This window comes from Acanthochromis polyacanthus, chromosome 7 (genome assembly GCF_021347895.1).
Source record: "Acanthochromis polyacanthus isolate Apoly-LR-REF ecotype Palm Island chromosome 7, KAUST_Apoly_ChrSc, whole genome shotgun sequence".
Lineage (NCBI taxonomy): Eukaryota > Metazoa > Chordata > Actinopteri > Pomacentridae > Acanthochromis > Acanthochromis polyacanthus.
Genome location: NC_067119.1, coordinates 27,218,214 through 27,236,603, shown reverse-complemented (window position 1 = coordinate 27,236,603; position 18,390 = coordinate 27,218,214). Strand labels below are relative to the sequence as shown.

General features: G+C 41.3%; 1 protein-coding gene and 1 long non-coding RNA gene across 2 annotated transcripts; one reads left to right on the top strand and one right to left on the bottom strand.

Moving 5' to 3' along the window:
- Nucleotides 1–8,086: 8,086 nt before the first annotated feature.
- On the top strand, nucleotides 8,087–9,537 carry LOC110970533 (uncharacterized). Its single transcript, XR_007943246.1, has 5 exons — nucleotides 8,087–8,268; nucleotides 8,459–8,546; nucleotides 8,713–8,822; nucleotides 8,957–9,091; nucleotides 9,204–9,537. It is a non-coding gene; the product is annotated as an uncharacterized LOC110970533 (long non-coding RNA).
- Nucleotides 9,538–9,546: 9 nt separating this feature from the next.
- LOC110970537 (calcium release-activated calcium channel protein 1-like) lies at nucleotides 9,547–17,129 on the bottom strand. Its single transcript, XM_022220825.2, has 2 exons — nucleotides 16,687–17,129; nucleotides 9,547–13,120 (listed from the first exon to the last, which is right to left on the bottom strand). Exons 1-2 carry the CDS (start codon nucleotides 16,798–16,800, stop codon nucleotides 12,578–12,580), a joined length of 657 nt encoding a protein of 218 aa, XP_022076517.1. The 5' UTR covers nucleotides 16,801–17,129; the 3' UTR covers nucleotides 9,547–12,577.
- Nucleotides 17,130–18,390: the final 1,261 nt, after the last annotated feature.

The window sequence follows — 18,390 nt, the reverse complement described above, 5'->3', positions numbered from 1 at the left end:
AACTCACAAGTTTGTCCATGAAATCTGCATTTATAAGCCTGAGTTGTCTAAACAAAAAATCCAGCTAGCTAGCTTGCCTTCTAGCTAGCGAATTTTACTCATTTAGCCTCACAAATCACAAAATGAAGCAAGCAATGCTTATGGCATGTCAAACATGAAGGTGAAAAAAGGCTATTGTAATTTCACACTGATGCCATATCATTGTTTTATCAATGTGTTGTTTGTAGGCTGACCGTCACAATGGATATTAGGGCATTTTTTTCCAAGAAAACTCCGGCAAAAGCTTCAGGTAAGGTTTGGGGGGCAAAGCACAGAACACGAGCGACGTTACTGCATGTGTTCAAATGTTTATTTTGTGGCGTTAACTCAATTGCTAGCAGACATATTTTAAAAAATCAAACTTCAAACGGTCAGCATTTTGAGAAGGACTATTTTGACTGTTTCTTGAACCAACAAATAGTATCTAAGAGAATGACTGAGCTCTGTTATGAATGCAGAAGAGCTGGGTGAGCCGTCGCTTAACATTGGTCAGATGTGTGCCCCCCGCGCCCAACCAGGTGCTAAGCACCCCTAGAGCTGAAAGTCTAAAACTGCCCCTGAGTCAAACAGTGCAGTATGGAGTTAGAACAGTCTCATAATTCACAAATGCACACAGAAGAATTCACAAATGTAAACTGCAATCCACAAATGCACACAGAAGAATTCACACATGTGAACTGGGGTTCACAAATGTAAACTGCAATCCACAAATAAATTAAGAAAGTTCACAAATGTATTTCTGCATTCACAAACTGCTTTTGTGTGTGAATCTTTTTTGAGACTGCTCTGCCGTCAGCTCGATCCACAAATGCATTTTTTTCAACACGGAAGTTTCTGTAGCCAATCAGATGTCTCCCTCCTTTCAGCCAATCACAAAAACTCACCCCACGTGGGGGTGGGTGTACTGTTCAGCCAATCATATGAACGCGTCCGCACAGCGTTATACTTCACCGTGTCATTGGGCTGAAGAGTGAAGCTGCCCGTCGGAGAGACCATGGCGTCTGATGGGGACAATAGACCCTTTATTTGTTTACAAACATTGTGACGTTTTTTGTGGCCGGGGCTTATGCTGGAGGCAAAAGCTGAGCGAGAAGTCAAGCGGGACTGGGAGTATATAGTTTGCGCTGGGAGTTTGCAGCGCAAACTCGAGCATTTTTAACCCGTTAAACTTCAGTGTACCGCCGGCGGTACACTTACTAATTTGCATAGGAATTTGAAGAATGTCCGAAGGCTGCAAACGTGATTATATAAACATTATACGCCGATGGAAAGCTTAGATTCTCATGAATCCGCCGGTATAAACCACTTTCAGATGTGATTACCACAGCGGATAATATAAACACATCTGTCCGACAAACAACAAATATTCATCCATCCGTTCTCTGTACACGGCTTTAACGTACACAGCGCGACTCACATTTCCGGGTTCATTATTACACACAGATGAAAATATTCCACAAAAAACGGCCATAATCTAACCTTGGACATCCAGACGACACAAGCCAGTAAACTATTTTGTCCAGAACATGTCTTGAAGTCGGTATATAATCCACGAATCGGTCGTTTTAAAGGAAATACACCTCGCGATGCGCGTCCAATATTCCCTGTATTTCTCGTCATATTTTTTTATTTACAAATAGAATATTAGCGATTTTTTGTACTGAAAATGGCTGGAATTGACTGCAGCTGATCGTCTCTGGAGAGACAGCAGGTCCGATTTGTGGCACTGGCAGCGAGAAGTGACACTTTTTGTGGCACCGCTGCGGTGCCACGGTTAATGCCACTGTTTGGGCGAGATGCCACGGTTAATACCAGTACTTTTACCGCTGTTTAGGCGAGATGCCACGGTTAATGTCAGTATCAATGTCACATTGAGCCTAGTCTCAATGTGATAGAGACTAGGCTCTATCAACTTTTCTAAAATGTCGTCCTGCTGTGTTTTTGGATGCCAGAATAGGAGGAATGACATTGGCGAACGCAAATTAAAGTTTTATAGGATTCCACCGAACACTCGTGCTCAGAGGGAACGAATACAGTTGTGGTTAAATGCACTGAGGCGAAAAGACTGGACAGAGACGATCAGCTGCAGTCAATTCCAGCCATTTTCAGTACAAAAAATCGCTAATATTCTATTTGTAAATAAAAAATATTAAATTCAATTCAGTTCAGCTTTATTCCAGACACTGGGTCCAAATACACACACCATAAGGACACAACAAGACACACAAAAAAAAATACAATCAAAAACAATAACCCGTTAAATATGACGGGAAATACAGGGAATATTGGACGCGCATCGCGAGGTGCATTTCCTTGAAAACGACCGATTCGTGGATTATATACCGACTTCAAGACATGTTTTGGACAAAATAGTTTACTGGCTTGTGTCGTCTGGATGTCCAAGGTTAGATTATGGCCGTTTTTTGTGGAATATTTTCATCTGTGTGTAGTAATGAACCCGGAAATGTGAGTCGCGCTGTGTACGTTGAAGCCGTGTACAGAGAACGGATGGATGAATATTTGTTGTTTGTCGGACAAATGTGTTTATATTATCCGCTGTGGTAATCACATCTGAAAGTGGTTTATACCGGCGGATTCATGAGAATCTAAGCTTTCCATCGGCGTATAATGTTTATATAATCACGTTTGCAGCCTTCGGACATTCTTTAAATTCCTATGCAAATTAGTAGGTGTACCGCCGGTGGTACACTGAAGTTTAACGGGTTAAAAATGCTCGAGTTTGCGCTGCAAACTCCCAGCGCAAACTATATACTCCCAGTCCCGCTTGACTTCTCGCTCAGCTTTTGCCTCCAGCATAAGCCCCGGCCACAAAAAACGTCACAATGTTTGTAAACAAATAAAGGGTCTATTGTCCCCATCAGACGCCATGGTCTCTCCGACGGGCAGCTTCACTCTTCAGCCCAATGACACGGTGAAGTATAACGCTGTGCGGACGCGTTCATATGATTGGCTGAACAGTACACCCACCCCCACGTGGGGTGAGTTTTTGTGATTGGCTGAAAGGAGGGAGACATCTGATTGGCTACAGAAACTTCCGTGTTGAAAAAAATGCATTTGTGGATCGAGCTGACGGCAGAGCAGTCTCAAAAAAGATTCACACACAAAAGCAGTTTGTGAATGCAGAAATACATTTGTGAACTTTCTTAATTTATTTGTGGATTGCAGTTTACATTTGTGAACCCCAGTTCACATGTGTGAATTCTTCTGTGTGCATTTGTGGATTGCAGTTTACATTTGTGAATTCTTCTGTGTGCATTTGTGAATTATGAGACTGTTCTAACTCCATAGTGCAGGCCTTGGTTGTGGTGAGTGTTGTGAGGTCATCCATGTAGGCTGTGACTGGTGGCAGCCTCAGTCCAGGTCTTATTTGCTGTCCTCCGACCACCCAACGAGATGCCTGAATGATCACCTCCATGGCCATGGTGAAGGAAAGCAAGGAGATGGTGCAGCTGGATATCATTCCCACCTCCAGGTGTTGTTAGGCTGTGGTGTACTGTGCTGTTGTAAAACAGAGTTGAATGTCCTGACAGTAAGCCTTGATAAGATTTGTAAGAGCTGCTGGAACCCTGAAAAAGTTGAAGGATGACCACAAGAAGTTGTGAGGGACTAAACCAAAGGCATTTGCAAGATCCAGGAAGACCACAGGAAGGTCTGATCCCTCCTTCTTGGCAGCCTGGATCTGCTGTCAGATGATGCTGGCATCTTCCACACAACCGGAGAAGCCTGGGATGACCGCTTTCTGGATCAACATGCCAATCAACTCGTTCCTTTACAAGTATCCTGCTAGCCTGTGAGCCACCATGCTGAAGAAGATTTTTTCTTCGACGTTAAGAAGATTGATCTGGTTGAACTGGCTAATCTCCGATGAATCCTTTCCCTTGGAAATAAGGATCCCTTCGGCTCTCCGCCAGGCCGTTTGCATCTCCTTTTTATCCCCACGCAAGTCTCATCAGCTTCCAGAGGAATCGCAGGACGTCTGATGCATTTTTGCGGAGCCTGTATGATACCCCATTGGGACCTGATGCTGATGCAGCCCTTGCTTTATGCACAGTTTTCTCGACCTACCTGCGTGGGTAGATGTCCAGTTGGTGCACTGGTGGATTGAGTGGTGGCATGTCGAGTGAAAGCATCACCTCTTCTTTTTCAGGTATTCTTCCAGAGTGGCCTTCAACACTGAGAGACTTACACTCTTCTCCTTTGTGAACAGGCTCTTTACAAATTTGAATGGGTCCTTGTAGAAGCGTGATTTAGTTTGCTCCTTCCTCCTGCGCTTCCTCAGAAGGTTTTCCGCTCTCCTCAGTGTGACAAGTCTTCCCTGGATCTCTCCCTGCAGCAGGTTTATGTCCTCCTTCTCCTGCTCTGTGGTCTTCCTCCATTGTTTCTTCAGCTAACTCCTCTCCTTGACAAAGCGATCTATGTCTGTCTGCTGTCTGGATTTGGTGGGAATTAACAGAGCAGGTCACTTATCTTTGACCACTCCAAACCTTCCCGCTCTATCGGCATATAACAGATCCCCCATTCTTTCTAACTTCCTCATGATGGAGTCTTTGATGCCTTCTAAGATTTTGCAGAGATCAGTGTTGACCTCCTTCCACAGTGTCTTGTCGCAGGATTTAGGCCACTTGACTAATGGCCTTCACCCCTGGATCTTCTTTTCCACTGCAGGTCGGGAAGGATTAGGTTTAGGTTGAACTCCTGTGCCTGTATCCTGCTCCTCAGGAACAGGGATGTTGATGTCCTGCAGACTGTAGTGTGTGTCCTGCTGCTGAACTTCTTTCGACCGACTCGACCGACTTCTAAGAAAGTAACTGTTGATGCAAATTCCCTGTTGGCCCGTCTTTAGGCACCCTCTCTTGCCTTGGTGTATTTTAAGGCCTTTAGTTGAGGTAACCTTTGTCCAGTCACATATGCAGCTCTGGAGCACGTGTCCTGCCGTCGGTGCTGGAGTGTCATGTGTGCTTGTCTTTATTCTCGTTGTCTGTTCTGTTCCTGTGTTTGTTACCGGGTTGTCTGCTGAGGAGACATCTTCCATAATGCTCTCCCTGACTCAGGGGGTATTTTCTTTGTATGATTCTTCATAACCAGGTGTGAGTGGGACCCACACACTGCTTGTACTGGGTCCTGCCACCATGAATAGCCAGCTCATGACGGCCTCGTTGGGGTCTATTCCCTCCTGCCAGCTGTCGTTCCGTGTTGTCACAAGGTCTTTCCCTTGCTGTGAGCTGTCCTGCCACAGCAGTCACAGGTTCACCAGGTGATTAGATCTGGTGTGTAGGACTAGATGTTGATATTTCTTCTTGCATACATAAGACACCTGAGACTCTGTGGGATGGTCAAGTGAGTGAGGGCATCCTCTGGGTTATCAAGTGGATGCCCTCCTTTCGATGAACCTAGATGATGCCTTCACTCGCCTGCAAAACAGGCAACCTCTCTTACAGATGAAATGCAGGAAACTTAGCTCCCGTTTCGGAGAGTGTTAGAGAACGTGTAAAAACACTCGACAGAAAGCTTCTCATACTTGTTCAAAACTTTACCACAACAGCTGACTAACTGTCACAATCTATCAGGAAACACCAGATACCCACAATCCAACGCTCTGCCCTCACTTCCACTCACAGTGTCATTAATAGACCAGTCGTCAGGATGGACTTTTCCTCTGCAAAAAACATTACAGAATCTGCTCAGCACGCACACAGACTGCAATTGACTTTTTGTGCAACTTTTGCTTTATTGCAGCAGTGTTTCCTGCATTTACATGCCAGGAGTTTTCAATATGATGAAATTTCTGTCAAAGCTAAAACACACATGAATCTGTTTGTAATGTTACAAAATGATTCACAGGAGTGGCATCATCTGTTGTAAATCCTAAATTAGTGACTGATAAAGCAGAGCAATGAGCTTGTAATTCTGGTATTGTATGTTTCATATCACTTACAAGTATAGTGGAGGTATGTTGAATGTATACTACTGTGTTTTGTATGTGGAGATTTTCAGACAAGGTTTACAAAAGCATGAGAAAATGTATTAAGTTGTTACTGCTGCATTTTATAATGTGTAAATGCATCACTTTGCTCACAACATTAATAAATATCTTTGGAAATGTCACTGTTTATTTGTTATAACAGAAATCTGAAATGCCAGAAATGCATCATGGTATCACTGAAGTTACAAAATGTATTCACACAGTAGAAATTATAAATGATTTTCATTGCTGTATTATTTTGATTTTTAGTGATATCCTATTAATCATTTGGTTAATACAACACTACACTACAGCAGGGTTCTCACCAGTATTTATTTTTCAGCGTAACGGCAGGCCCTCCTGCACGCGCGCGCGCGCGCAATAGACGGGAACGCACATGCGCAATAGACGGGAACGGGTCAATCGACAGGAAAGTACGGCTGAGGTGGGGAGACCTAAATTAACCTAGATAGGCACCTAGTTGATAAAAACAAATGCACATGGCGTTATCTGTTAAAATAACAGCGCAGCGGCCCTAATCACAGTGTTAACCCTTCCTGTTCGGCCCGTGGTCAGGAAGCCCGGGGTTAACCCCCTTCACTTCCTCAGCAGCCGTAGAGGCAAAGACACAGGAGCCCAGCCATATCGAAGAACACTGCAGCCTTTATTGTCTATCAACAATGGCTGAACCGCACAGTACCACCAACCCAGAAACTACACACCTTCTCTCCTCCTCTGACTGCACCGAGTCCGACTGTCCGTCTGTCTCACTCGCTCTCCCCCTTCCTCCCACACACACACACACACACACACACACACACACACACACACACACACACACACACACACACACACACACACACACACACACGCTGCTCTCTCTCCCTCTCTTGTGACGGAGCCACACACTCTCATAACAACAGCATAATCTTTGAAATGCGCTGGCGTAGCGGCCCTAATCACAGCGTAATCTTTTAAACTGAGCGTAACGGGCCGTTAAGACTGCGTAACGGCCCGTTAGACAGTGTAACGGGCCGTTATGACAGCGTAATGGGCCGTTACGCTGAAATGCGCTGGCGAGAACCCTGTACAGTAAATTGTTTTATTTACCAATAATCAAGGTGAACACAGGTCTAATCTTTGGTAATTGAATTAAAGTTAAAGATTATGTCTATTGTGCTGCTACAGCAAATTCTTTTGGTGGTTTTGGTGAAAACATTTTCCAGGCCTCTCTGTGTATGTTCACACTTCTGACCACATGGTGCAAGTTAGTGAAAAATATGGTTAGCTCTGTTTTGCAGCACTCAGTAGTACAGATACATGCACACTTTGTTTTGCTTCTTTTGTTTTAAATGAGATGAATTAGGCTTGACTTATTCTTGTGAAATCTATTTTTGTTGTTCTTTTATGGTAGTGTAACAGTTAGTTTAAGTCATTCACAGCTAGTCAGGGATAAAATTCATTTTTGTTTTTCTTGTAGCGACTGCTCCCAGACATTTGTCAAATTCACATGTTGTGTACTTATGAATCTGTTCCTGCACAATCTTCTTTCAAAGACTTGTAAGCACCAAAAATGATTCAAGAATCTGTAGAAGCCCAAGTGAAGACAAATCCAGCCAACAGGATGACCAAACATACATGCTGCGTGCTGAAACACTGGGTGGCGTCAAAGTATCATATTTTCAAACCTTCCACATAGTTAAGATTGAGTGTTGTACCATCATAGTCATGTAATAGTCAAATATGGAGTAAACCACGTGATGTTGTGTTGACTCTGTACTGAACTTCCTCGTCTCTGAAGTAAAGCAACAACAATAAAGTCAAAGTGTGGGCTCTCACCTTTAGCTGAAGGGTGTTTACAGTCTGCCTGCATCAAATGAAAATGTAGCAACTGTAACTGATCTTATACGTTTTACATGCATAGTTTTACCAGCTGTCATCAGAAAACACTAAATCATCATATGTGGGTATAATGGGTTTCTTTTTCTACAGTCACAGTTCCTGTTTCTGTCTGGATTATCTCTCTACAGCGTATGTACACTGCCAGAACCAGCTGTCACTGGAAGCATTCTTCCCTGTTTGTCTTTTCAGAAAACATGACCCAGAAAGGGTTAGGAGCCAGCAGAGGAAGAACAAGTGAGCAAGAATACTTCAACCTTGAATTCTTCAAGGTTGTTGTTGTTGGAGACCGTGACTCTGGGAGAACCTCGCTGATCATAACTTACACCACAGGAGAGTATCCAGAGGTAAGTGAAACACTTTGTGACTCGGTTACACATGACTTTTGTTGTTCCAGTATTTTCTGCTATTTCATTTTGAATAGATAAATACTGCCTGACATTCAATTAATGCAAAATCTAAAGAAAACAAAAATATTATTATTCAAATGAACATTAGAAATTAATAATTAAGACAATAAAAATCATGTATTTTCAGTCTTTTCTACCAAAGACAGTAGACTCTACGTTTGCCAATGCAGTGTTTGAAGGACAAGCATTTCAACTGTCGATTTTGGACACTTCAGGTAAGATCTCATTTTGGAAGTCACCTCGTTGAACAGGTAGTTTTTTTTTAAGAAACCGTTTTTGATTTTGTTGATTTAGTTTCATCATGATTTATTACAAAGCACAAAGTGATAAAATATTGCATTCTGTAATTTCAACTGCTTATTTTGAATTTGTCAATATCAGGCACTGAGGACTATCCTCGCTTGCGGCCCTTAAGCTACGCTTATGCCGATGTGGTGCTGATCTGCTACGATGTCATGAGTCCTTCAAGCTTTGATAATGTCTTCCAGAGGGTATTTGTATATTGTCTCTTCAATGTTTATTGTTTAAGTTTCTCAAAATATGACTATGCATTATCACCTATGCATTACAATCATTTTGCAATTAGTGCTTCTCAAAAATACCACAATATTTGCATGTCTTTCAGTGGTACCCTGAGGTGAAGCAAATCTGTGTTGGGGTGCCCATTATTCTTGTTGGGTGCAAAACAGACCTTCGTTCAGACAAATTCCTGGAAGAGGAACTCTGGTCATTGGGCCAGAACTACATCAAGTATACTCAGGTATTCAGTAAAATCATCTCTTTAACTGGCTGGGGACATGTAGCCAAAACCAAACAAAAAGTGACACATTTCTGTATTTAACATTTTTAGGAATAAAACTCTATTCTGACAGGGTGAAGAGGCCAGAAGAAAAATAAATGCAGCGGCATACTTGGAGTGCTCTGCCAAATGCAACGAAAATGTGCAGAATGTATTCAGAGAAGCAACAAAACAAGCACTAATGGCGACGAGAGTGAAGGACAGAGTCAGAAAGAGTGAGAGTCGGTGTGTCTTATTGTGATGCAGCTCATGACTTTGACTGACTGGTAGTGTGAGCTGCACTCAAACTCCATGTCCATGTGTTTCCTGATTGGTTTCCCTTTCAGTGTCCTAATTTGAGATGCACTTCAGTAAGATTATACTGTGTACTACTGTCTGTATTTCCTAGCATAAAAGTTTGCAACACATCTCACAAATCATGACATTTTTTTTTTATTCTCAAACTGGCAACAAAAAATTCTTGACTGTTTTTCGTGAGTCACTAACAACACACATAAGCAAAACTTACAGTATTTACTGAAAATTCACGTAAAGCTGTGCATAGACAAAAGCATTACAACCTCTCTGTATACAGTAACATTTACTTGGTTAAATAAATAAACCACAACAATAAATCAAAGTAACATGCCTTCACTGGCACTGTTTTGTAAAAAAGCCACGTGGTATTTCCCATCAGAGTCGTCTCAGCGCGTGCATAGTTTACCTCAATTAACCTACTTTCATTTAATTGACGCTGCAATAATGACAGAGTAACACTTTGAAACTAGAAAAGCACTCGGAGAGCGCATACCTCCACCATGCCGTGTGTCTGTTTGATTGTGTGTGTGTGTGTGTGTGTGTGTACTTGTTTCTGCTATTCCGGTGGGGACTTTGACCTGACTATTTGCTATAAAGGTGGGGACTTGTCTTACGGTGGGGACCTAAAATGAGGTCCCCACGGGTGGCAACACCGTTTTCTTGGCCATATTGTTATTAATAAAAAATGTAAAAGTGCAAAAACGTTTGTTTAGGGTTAGGCATTGATTTGGTGATGGTTAAGGTTAGGGTTAGGGTAAGGGTTAGGAGTTAGATATGAATGGGAGTCAATGGTAAGTCCCCACCGGTATAGAAAAACAAACATGTGTGGGTGTGTGTGTGTGTCTGTTTGTCTGTTAACAGCATAACTCAAAATCAGCCTGGCAGCCATCTCTCAATTGTCCTTCAAAAAATTCCTGGATCCAGACGGTGATCCGGATCACCTCCAAAATCTAATCGATTCTTATTCTTGCTCTTCCAGACATCCTGTAATAATTTGGTGAAAATCCGTCCTTGACTTTTTGAGTTATGCTGTTAACAGACAAACAGACACACACACACACACAGACGGACAGACAAACAAACTCCGGTGATTACATAACCTCCTGGCGGAGGTAATAAGCATTCAGTTAATTCAAAGTCACTTGATAAAAATGTCAAATATTGACCAAAAGTTGATATCAAACATGTATATATTCTCAAAAAAAATGCATGTTCATGTTATGAAAGAGCATTTTAGGGACCAAATTCAGGGATGTAATGCATCCTGTTGTAATGATACTATTATGTACCAATGTTACAGTAAAGTCAAAGAAAATGACAAAACCCAAGTAAAATTATTCAGCAATGTGCCGCAGGACAATGAACACACAACCCATATCCACACTTTAAAAATCTGTAACCTAATGTGTGAACATGCTTGAGCTTGTAAACTATGAAAAGTACAAAACACACAAACTTACACACATTTCCAATGTGTTCATGCATTGTAACAGTACAGTCAGCACTTTTTTTGGAAATTAGTAACCATTTTAGAGGGTTTACAGTATTTTTTAACTTCAAACATGAGGTGAAATTGAAAACACATTTTCAAATTAACTATGTGGGATTCATGTAAGACTCCTTTCAAGGAGGAAAAATGAGTCTTGAAGACAGACACAGACTCAACATGCCACCTTAACTACTCACATTTGGATTCCCAGCAAACCTTCCCTATTGAAACGTGTACTACATTAACACACTTTGATTTAAAGCACTCCTGTCCAGCATTTAATTTAAAGTGCTGTTGCCTCAGATTGCACACAAATACTGATTTAAGATTTCAAAATTTTTCCTATGCATACTAATTCTTGGCGTTCAAAAGATCTTTGGCATATATGGCACAACTTAAACCAATCAGTAACTATGTTTAAACAAAAAATACACATGAGCAAGCACTAAGGCCTGGTGACCTTCAAACCAAGCCTAATTTAGCACCAGGCAAATGAGAAAAATTCAAATAAAATATTAAAAAGCTAAGGTGAATGCTACTGTAGGGCCATACAATAAAATATTCCTCTACCAGCAGCACAGAAGAAAGTGTAAACAGTTTACTATACATGGAACACTGCAGAAAGACAGAACAAGTGGTAAGCTTTACCACAGAAAAAAATGAAGTTCTGTCCACATCCTCCTCTTATGGACAATTTTACAAGACATGCTTCGTATTACTTTTTGCTGTCATTTACAGCTGAACAGCAACTTATTATTCTCTCCTATGTAGTAGATTTGTCTCTAAAACCAGTATTTGCCTTCCAAAATGGATAATCAAAGTATCCACAAGAGCCCATGTGAAGTAACCTTGAAATTTCAACCCTAGAATACATTAAGTTATGATGAAGATATGTTCTTTTCCAGGTCACAAAAAAATGGAGCCGGCAGCACATCTTTTTGCCTGAAGGAAAAACTAATATATAATCAGGGTTACGCTGTCATAACGGCCCGTTACACTGTCTAATGGGCCGTTACGCAGTCTTAACGGCCCGTTACGCTCAGTTTAAAAGATTACGCTGTGATTAGGGCCGCTACGCCAGCGCATTTCAAAGATTACGCTGTTGTTATGAGTGTGTGGCTCCGTCATAAGAGTGGGAGAGAGAGCAGCGTGTGTGTGTGGGAGGGAGGGGGAGAGCGAGTGAGAGAGAAGTGAAGGGGGTTAACCCCGGGCTTCCTGACCACGGTCGAGGGCTGAACAGGAAGGGTTAACACTGTGATTAGGGCCGCTGCGCTGTTATTTTGACAGATAATGTGCGTTTGTTTTTTTCAACTGGGTGCCTATCTAGGTTAATTTATGTCTCCCCACCTCAGCCGTACTTTCCTGTCGATTGACCCGTTCCCATCTATTGCGCGCACGCGTTCTCATCTATTGCGCGCGTGCGCGCAGGAGGACCTGCCGTTATGCTGAAAAAAAATCCTGGCGAGAACCCTGATAATGTGTAGAAGTTTGACAACGTGTATTATCTAAAAGTGGACTCGGTAACGTGCAACACTCGACACACAAAGCTTGCAATTCCAAAAGTAAAGCATCTAAGCACATTTCATAGACATAAAAAATAAAGCTTTTATATAAGATTTCCTATTGAAAGCAGTGCTGAATGTCTCTGCTGCTGGATATAATCAGGGAAAGTGGACGGCGGCCTTTAGGTCGTCATTCTCTGCCCGGTGGTCTAGCTGGTTCTGGAGCCGAATGACCTGCTCCAGCTCTCTGATCTGCCGGTCCGTTTTATGACTGACGAGCGTGCGGTAAAAGTGGACGGCAAACACGATAAAGACTATTCCAAATGGCACCATGATGCACGTGGATGCTATGGCTGCAGCCTCGCCAGGACTTATACTGCCATCTTCCGTGGTGCTTTTGAGGGGTAAGAACTTCACCCAACACAAGAGCATCACCTCAGTCAGAAAGAGGAGGGTGCCAATGACGGTGGAGAAAGCCCAGGCCAGTTCTATGTGGCGGTGCATGCGCTCATGGGGAGACTCGTTGACAGAGTTGAGGTTGTGAACGTTGCTGACGGCCTCCAGATTAGGGAGGATGCAGGTGCTGATCATGAGAGCAAAGAGGTGCACTGCAACCAGGACTGTGGTACAAGCACTGAAGGCTATCAGCAGCCCCGGAGGATACTTGTGATCCCGCTCCAGCTGCACCTCCACCATGGCAACCTGGGAAGTCAGACAGGAAAACAGTTAATATTTGCAACCCTGTTTATCTGTATGTTTAAGCTGTTATTACTGGATGCACCAGTCTGATATGATGGACCAGTTTCAGTACTGATAGAGAAGTGGGCAGCTGCAAGCTTTTTCATCTATGTGCGCTTCAGCAAGTTGTGATGCTCATCTGCCAAATCAGTTTTTAGCAGCATCCAAGTGCTGTAAGCAGAATCTGCTACAGCTCCACAATGAGTTCCTCACAGTTAGCTTAAGTGAAAAGCAGAGCAGTGGCATCTGATTGGTAATGAACTTAAGTATTAGGATCTAAATCATGAGACAAATTCATATGTTTCATTGGGTTTATGAGGTTTTGGAATTAAAAATGGGAGTTAGGTATGGCTGTCACAATCAGGACATGTTAGTCTGAGATTAACTGTCCTACAAGTAATTGCAATTACAGTGATCCCTCACCATATCGAGTCACTTTTCGATGTCTCACTGTGCCACGGATTCTTAAATTGCATTTGTTATCGCAGATTTTCCACTATCGCTGATTTTGTTGCAGATAGGTATTTTTTTAAATACTTACTATTATAACAAGCTGTTGAAAAATGACACTGGACAAAAGATATCCACCTTTCATGCACTATGCAATTGGGAGATGCTTTTATTTTGACACACAATGCAGCAGAACTGAGACTGTGGCAGGAAGTCATCCCACTACACGGTCCTGACAACAAAACATGCAACCAAACTAACTAGGCTGACAAAAACACAAACACTAACTAGAAAAGCACTCAGAGAGTGCAGACCTCCGCCAAGGATAGAGAGGAAAACAGGAAACCCATGCAGTAAAGGATCATGAGCTGGAATCAAACCTGCGTCTCTGACACACTTCTGTTTACGAATCACCTTCTTAACCAGTTGAGCTATCTGGACACCTCCAATTTGTTGGACGACATACTAACCTATGATGTGTTTGTCATATTTTGGACCACATACTAAAACATACTGTAGCACTGAGCGGCGACTTAAGGCAGGAATGACGAAAAATCTTACAGTTAGCACACCAGGCTTTATTGTCTCTACCACAATAAGCACTCCAGAACTCACAACGTACCGGCTTGCAGGCCGAGGTCACTCCTCCCGTAACCCCACTGAGCTATGGTAGACATGAAAACAACAAACACAAAAACGAACTCAGAACTGAACTAACTAAATGCAACCAGTAATTAAAGAACGTCTGGAACAAACAAACAACCCCGTAAAACAATTCCCAAAGAACACATAATTGCCCCCATGATGCCTAGCGGCCCCCTACCTGGAACACAGTCACAGCGGCCCCCACGGCTGCGACAATACTAATAAAATTCAAAGTGATCCAGAATCCAGGATCCTTTCCGGATTGCCAACAAAATTAAATCAGCTCTTCCTCTTATCATAGTCTACATCCCCTCAAAATTTCATGTGAATCTGCCAATGCATTTTTGAGTTATCTTGCTAACAGACAGACAGACAGACAGACAGACGCCGGGTGTCACATAACCTCCTTGGCGGAGGTAATAACACTGTAACACTAACACAAACCACAATAATGACATTTAAACTCTCCACACCCTGAACTCCCATGGTGCATTGCAGCACATCAGTTCAGGTATAGCAACCAGCTCTGAGATCGCTACATTATTTTAATTATTTTTTATGGTAAAATAAGCATGTTTTGGCCTAAAAAAAATAAAAACAATATTAAAAATATATCTAAAATAATAATTAAAACATATTAAAAGAATATTTAATGAAATAAATGCGTAGCGTACAGTGCTGGGCTCTGATTGGCTCAGCAACAGTAGCATCAGTCTCCTTTGTCTCCATGTACAACAGCATTCAGCATCTCCTCTTGTCCATTTCACACGACGTCTGATTGCTGTGCATTGTGTTGCTCTGCTGTGTGTGGGGTGGGTTTATAAAGCCTTAAAATATATAGAAATAGTAAAATAAATATGGTCGCTACTTTGTGGATTTGTGTCTATCGCAGGGGTCTGGAACATAAGCTTGTTTACTTTATTTCACAGGTAGTGAATATAATAAGTAAACTAAAAACAAAAACGGAACAGAAAAGTTATAAATAATATGAAATGTAAATATTAAACAGTGCTAAAACTGACAGCGAACATATGTTGGAGGAATTGACACGGATAATAACATTGGTTAGTGTCCGATGTTTCAGAGAGTTACACAAACACGTCATATTTTATATCTGGAATGGCCAGTGGGTGATCATGATAAGAGTAGGAAAGATAATATAATTTCAGTATAGGAAACACTTGATGCAGTCTGCAATTAGGTGCAGCCCAAAGGAACTCTTCGCATATCTATTACATGAGGCAGGGACGAGCAAATCCAACAAGCACAAAAACAGACTCCTGCACACTGTCTAACTTGAAATGATAAATTTATTAGTGCGATTAGTACAATGTTTTGATGCTAGACCTTCATCCAAAGAGGAACTATTTATAACAAACAGTCCAAATATTGACTATTTACAACAAATAGTTCAAATACTATTTATAACAAATAGTCCAAATAATGATTATTTGCCTGATGAAGGTCTAGATAGATAGATACTTTATTAATCCAGGGGGAAATTCGAGTGTTCAGCAGCTTACATACAACAACATAATTAACATAACACAGCACAGGCAGGCTAGTACTAAAAGGTTTGTATATACTCTGGAAAAATTGCTTTACAATACTATAAAAAAAACACTTCTAAATTGCATAGAAATATTAAATGTAGTTAAAATTCAGTATACAATATTAACATATTTCAAGGCGCCATGATTTAAAGTGATTTTGACAGGTAGTAGGAAAAGTTGTATTAAGCTACCTAAGGAGCATAGACATTTTACAATCACTTTGGTTCTGCTGTGATCACAACCAAAACGTTGCACTAATAGCATAAATAAATGTGTCACTGCAAGCTAGACAGTGTGCCTCAGTCTGTTTTAGCGCAATTTAATTGGAAATTATCAGCATATCGAATATGGCAAAAATGCAGTAGCATGCAAGTAATTGCAGGTAATATTTACATTTCAGTAACAGATCAAACATTTGCATCCACTATCGGCTATAATTTATAGCAGACTTCCAAGATATTGGTGCTGGCTGTCCTGCGGTCTACTTTTTATGGCGGAGGATAACGCCTGGATTTGAGGGTGAACAGGCCAAGCCCTCTAAAGTTTGTTTCTTTTCACTTCGGACATTGCAAACTCCCTACAGCTCCGTCAGACTAAGTGGAAAAGTTGTCCAAAGTCACACATAACTTAAAAAGAGTTAAGGAAAGTTTGTTTCTCGTATTATGACCTTTCTGTTTATTACGTATTTGGTTAATTAAACCGTGTTTACGGACAGAAAATGTCTCTTAACGGTAAATATTAGCGCTCAGCCGCCGTCTCTGGGACCGTGCGGTGACAGTTTGGACTAGGCCTGTGGACACAATAATGTGCGTCACATACTGCGGTTCACGGCCTAAGTTCGCCTCCATTCACACCATGTAACTAAAGTCAAAACTAACTCACCATAGCGAAGCCGGACAGCAAAGCAGAAGTGCGGCTGGTGGCTTTGAGTTTGGCTCGACTCAAGTAGAGTTTTCTCCAGGACAGAGCCTGCAGGGAATGCTCGTTCAGACTCATTCCGAAACTTGTCCCCCCGTTAGCAAGAACTTCTGTTAATTACAGTTTTACGGGCTGCAGCTCGGTGATAGACGGCACGTAAGAAATTTAGTTCCAGTTTCGGAATATGTCAGAGAAGGTGTAAAAAAACACTCGACAGAAAGCTCCCCACACTTGTTCAAAACTTTACCACAACAGCTGACTAACTGTCAGAATCTATCAGGAAACACCAGATACCCACAATCCAACGCTCTGCCCTCACTTCCACTCACTGCGCCACTAATAGACCAGTCGTTGGGATCTGCACTTTTCCTCTGCAAATACACCGACACAGACAGTGTAATCGACTTTTTGTGCAACGTTTAAGTGGCTTCATTGCGGCAATGTGTCCTGCATTTATATGCCAGGAGTTTTCGATATGATGAAATTTCTGGCACAGCAAAAAACACGCTTGAATCTGTTTGAAATGTCACAAAATCATTCACATTAGTAACATCATTCTAAATAAGTGACTGATAAAGCAGAGTAATGAGCCTCCCATAGTGGTAGTGTTGTTTTTTTGTTTTGTTTTTTACATCACTGTCTTTGTGAAGAGTTGACTATGGGAGAGGAGTTGTATTTATACACAGTATGATATATAAATATAGCGGAGGTATGTTAAGTGTATACTACTGTGTTTTGTGCATAGAGATTTTCAGATGATGTTTACAAAAGCAGGAGAAAATGTAATAAAAAAAATTGAAATGACTCACTTTACAGGAAAAACATACAAAAAGTTTTTTTAAATGCATAAAGAAAGAGGCAATTAGAGAGAATAAATAGTCTTGAAGAGATGAGTTTTGAGTGGATTTGAAAAGAGGCAGACAGTCAAAATGTTATTGCTGCATTTTATAATGTGCAAATGCATCATTTTGCTCACAACATTAATAAATAGCTTTGTAAATGTCACTGTTCCACTATGCCAGAAATGCATCTATCACTGAAGTTACAAAATGTATTCACACACTAGATATCATAAATGATTTTCATTGCTGTATTATTTTTTATTTTTAGTGATATCCTATTAATTATTTGGTTAATACTACAGTACACTACAGTAAATTGATTTATTTACCAATAATCAAGGTGAACACAGGCCTAATCTTTGGCAATTGAATTAAAGTTAAAGATTATGTCTATTGTGCTGCCACTGTAAATCCTTTTGGTGGTTTTGGTGAGAAAATCTTGCAGACCTCTCTGTGTACTTTCCTACTTCTGACCACAAGAGGCAAGATAGTGAACAATATGGTTAGCTCTGTTTTGCAGCACTCAGTGGTACAGATACATGCACACTTTGTTCTGCTTCTTTTGTTTTAAATGAGAGGAATTAGGCTTGATCTAGTCTTGCAAAATCTGTTTTATTGTACTATTATGGTAGTGTAACATAGTTAAAGTTTAAGTCAATCAAGGTTAGTCAGGGATAAAATTCATTTTGAATGCAGTCTTGTAGCTACTGCTCCCAGACATTTGTCACATTCACATGCTGTGTACTTATGAATCTGTTCCTGCACAATCTTCTTTTAAAGACTTGTATGCACCGAAAGTGATTCAGGAACCTGTAGAAGCCAAAGA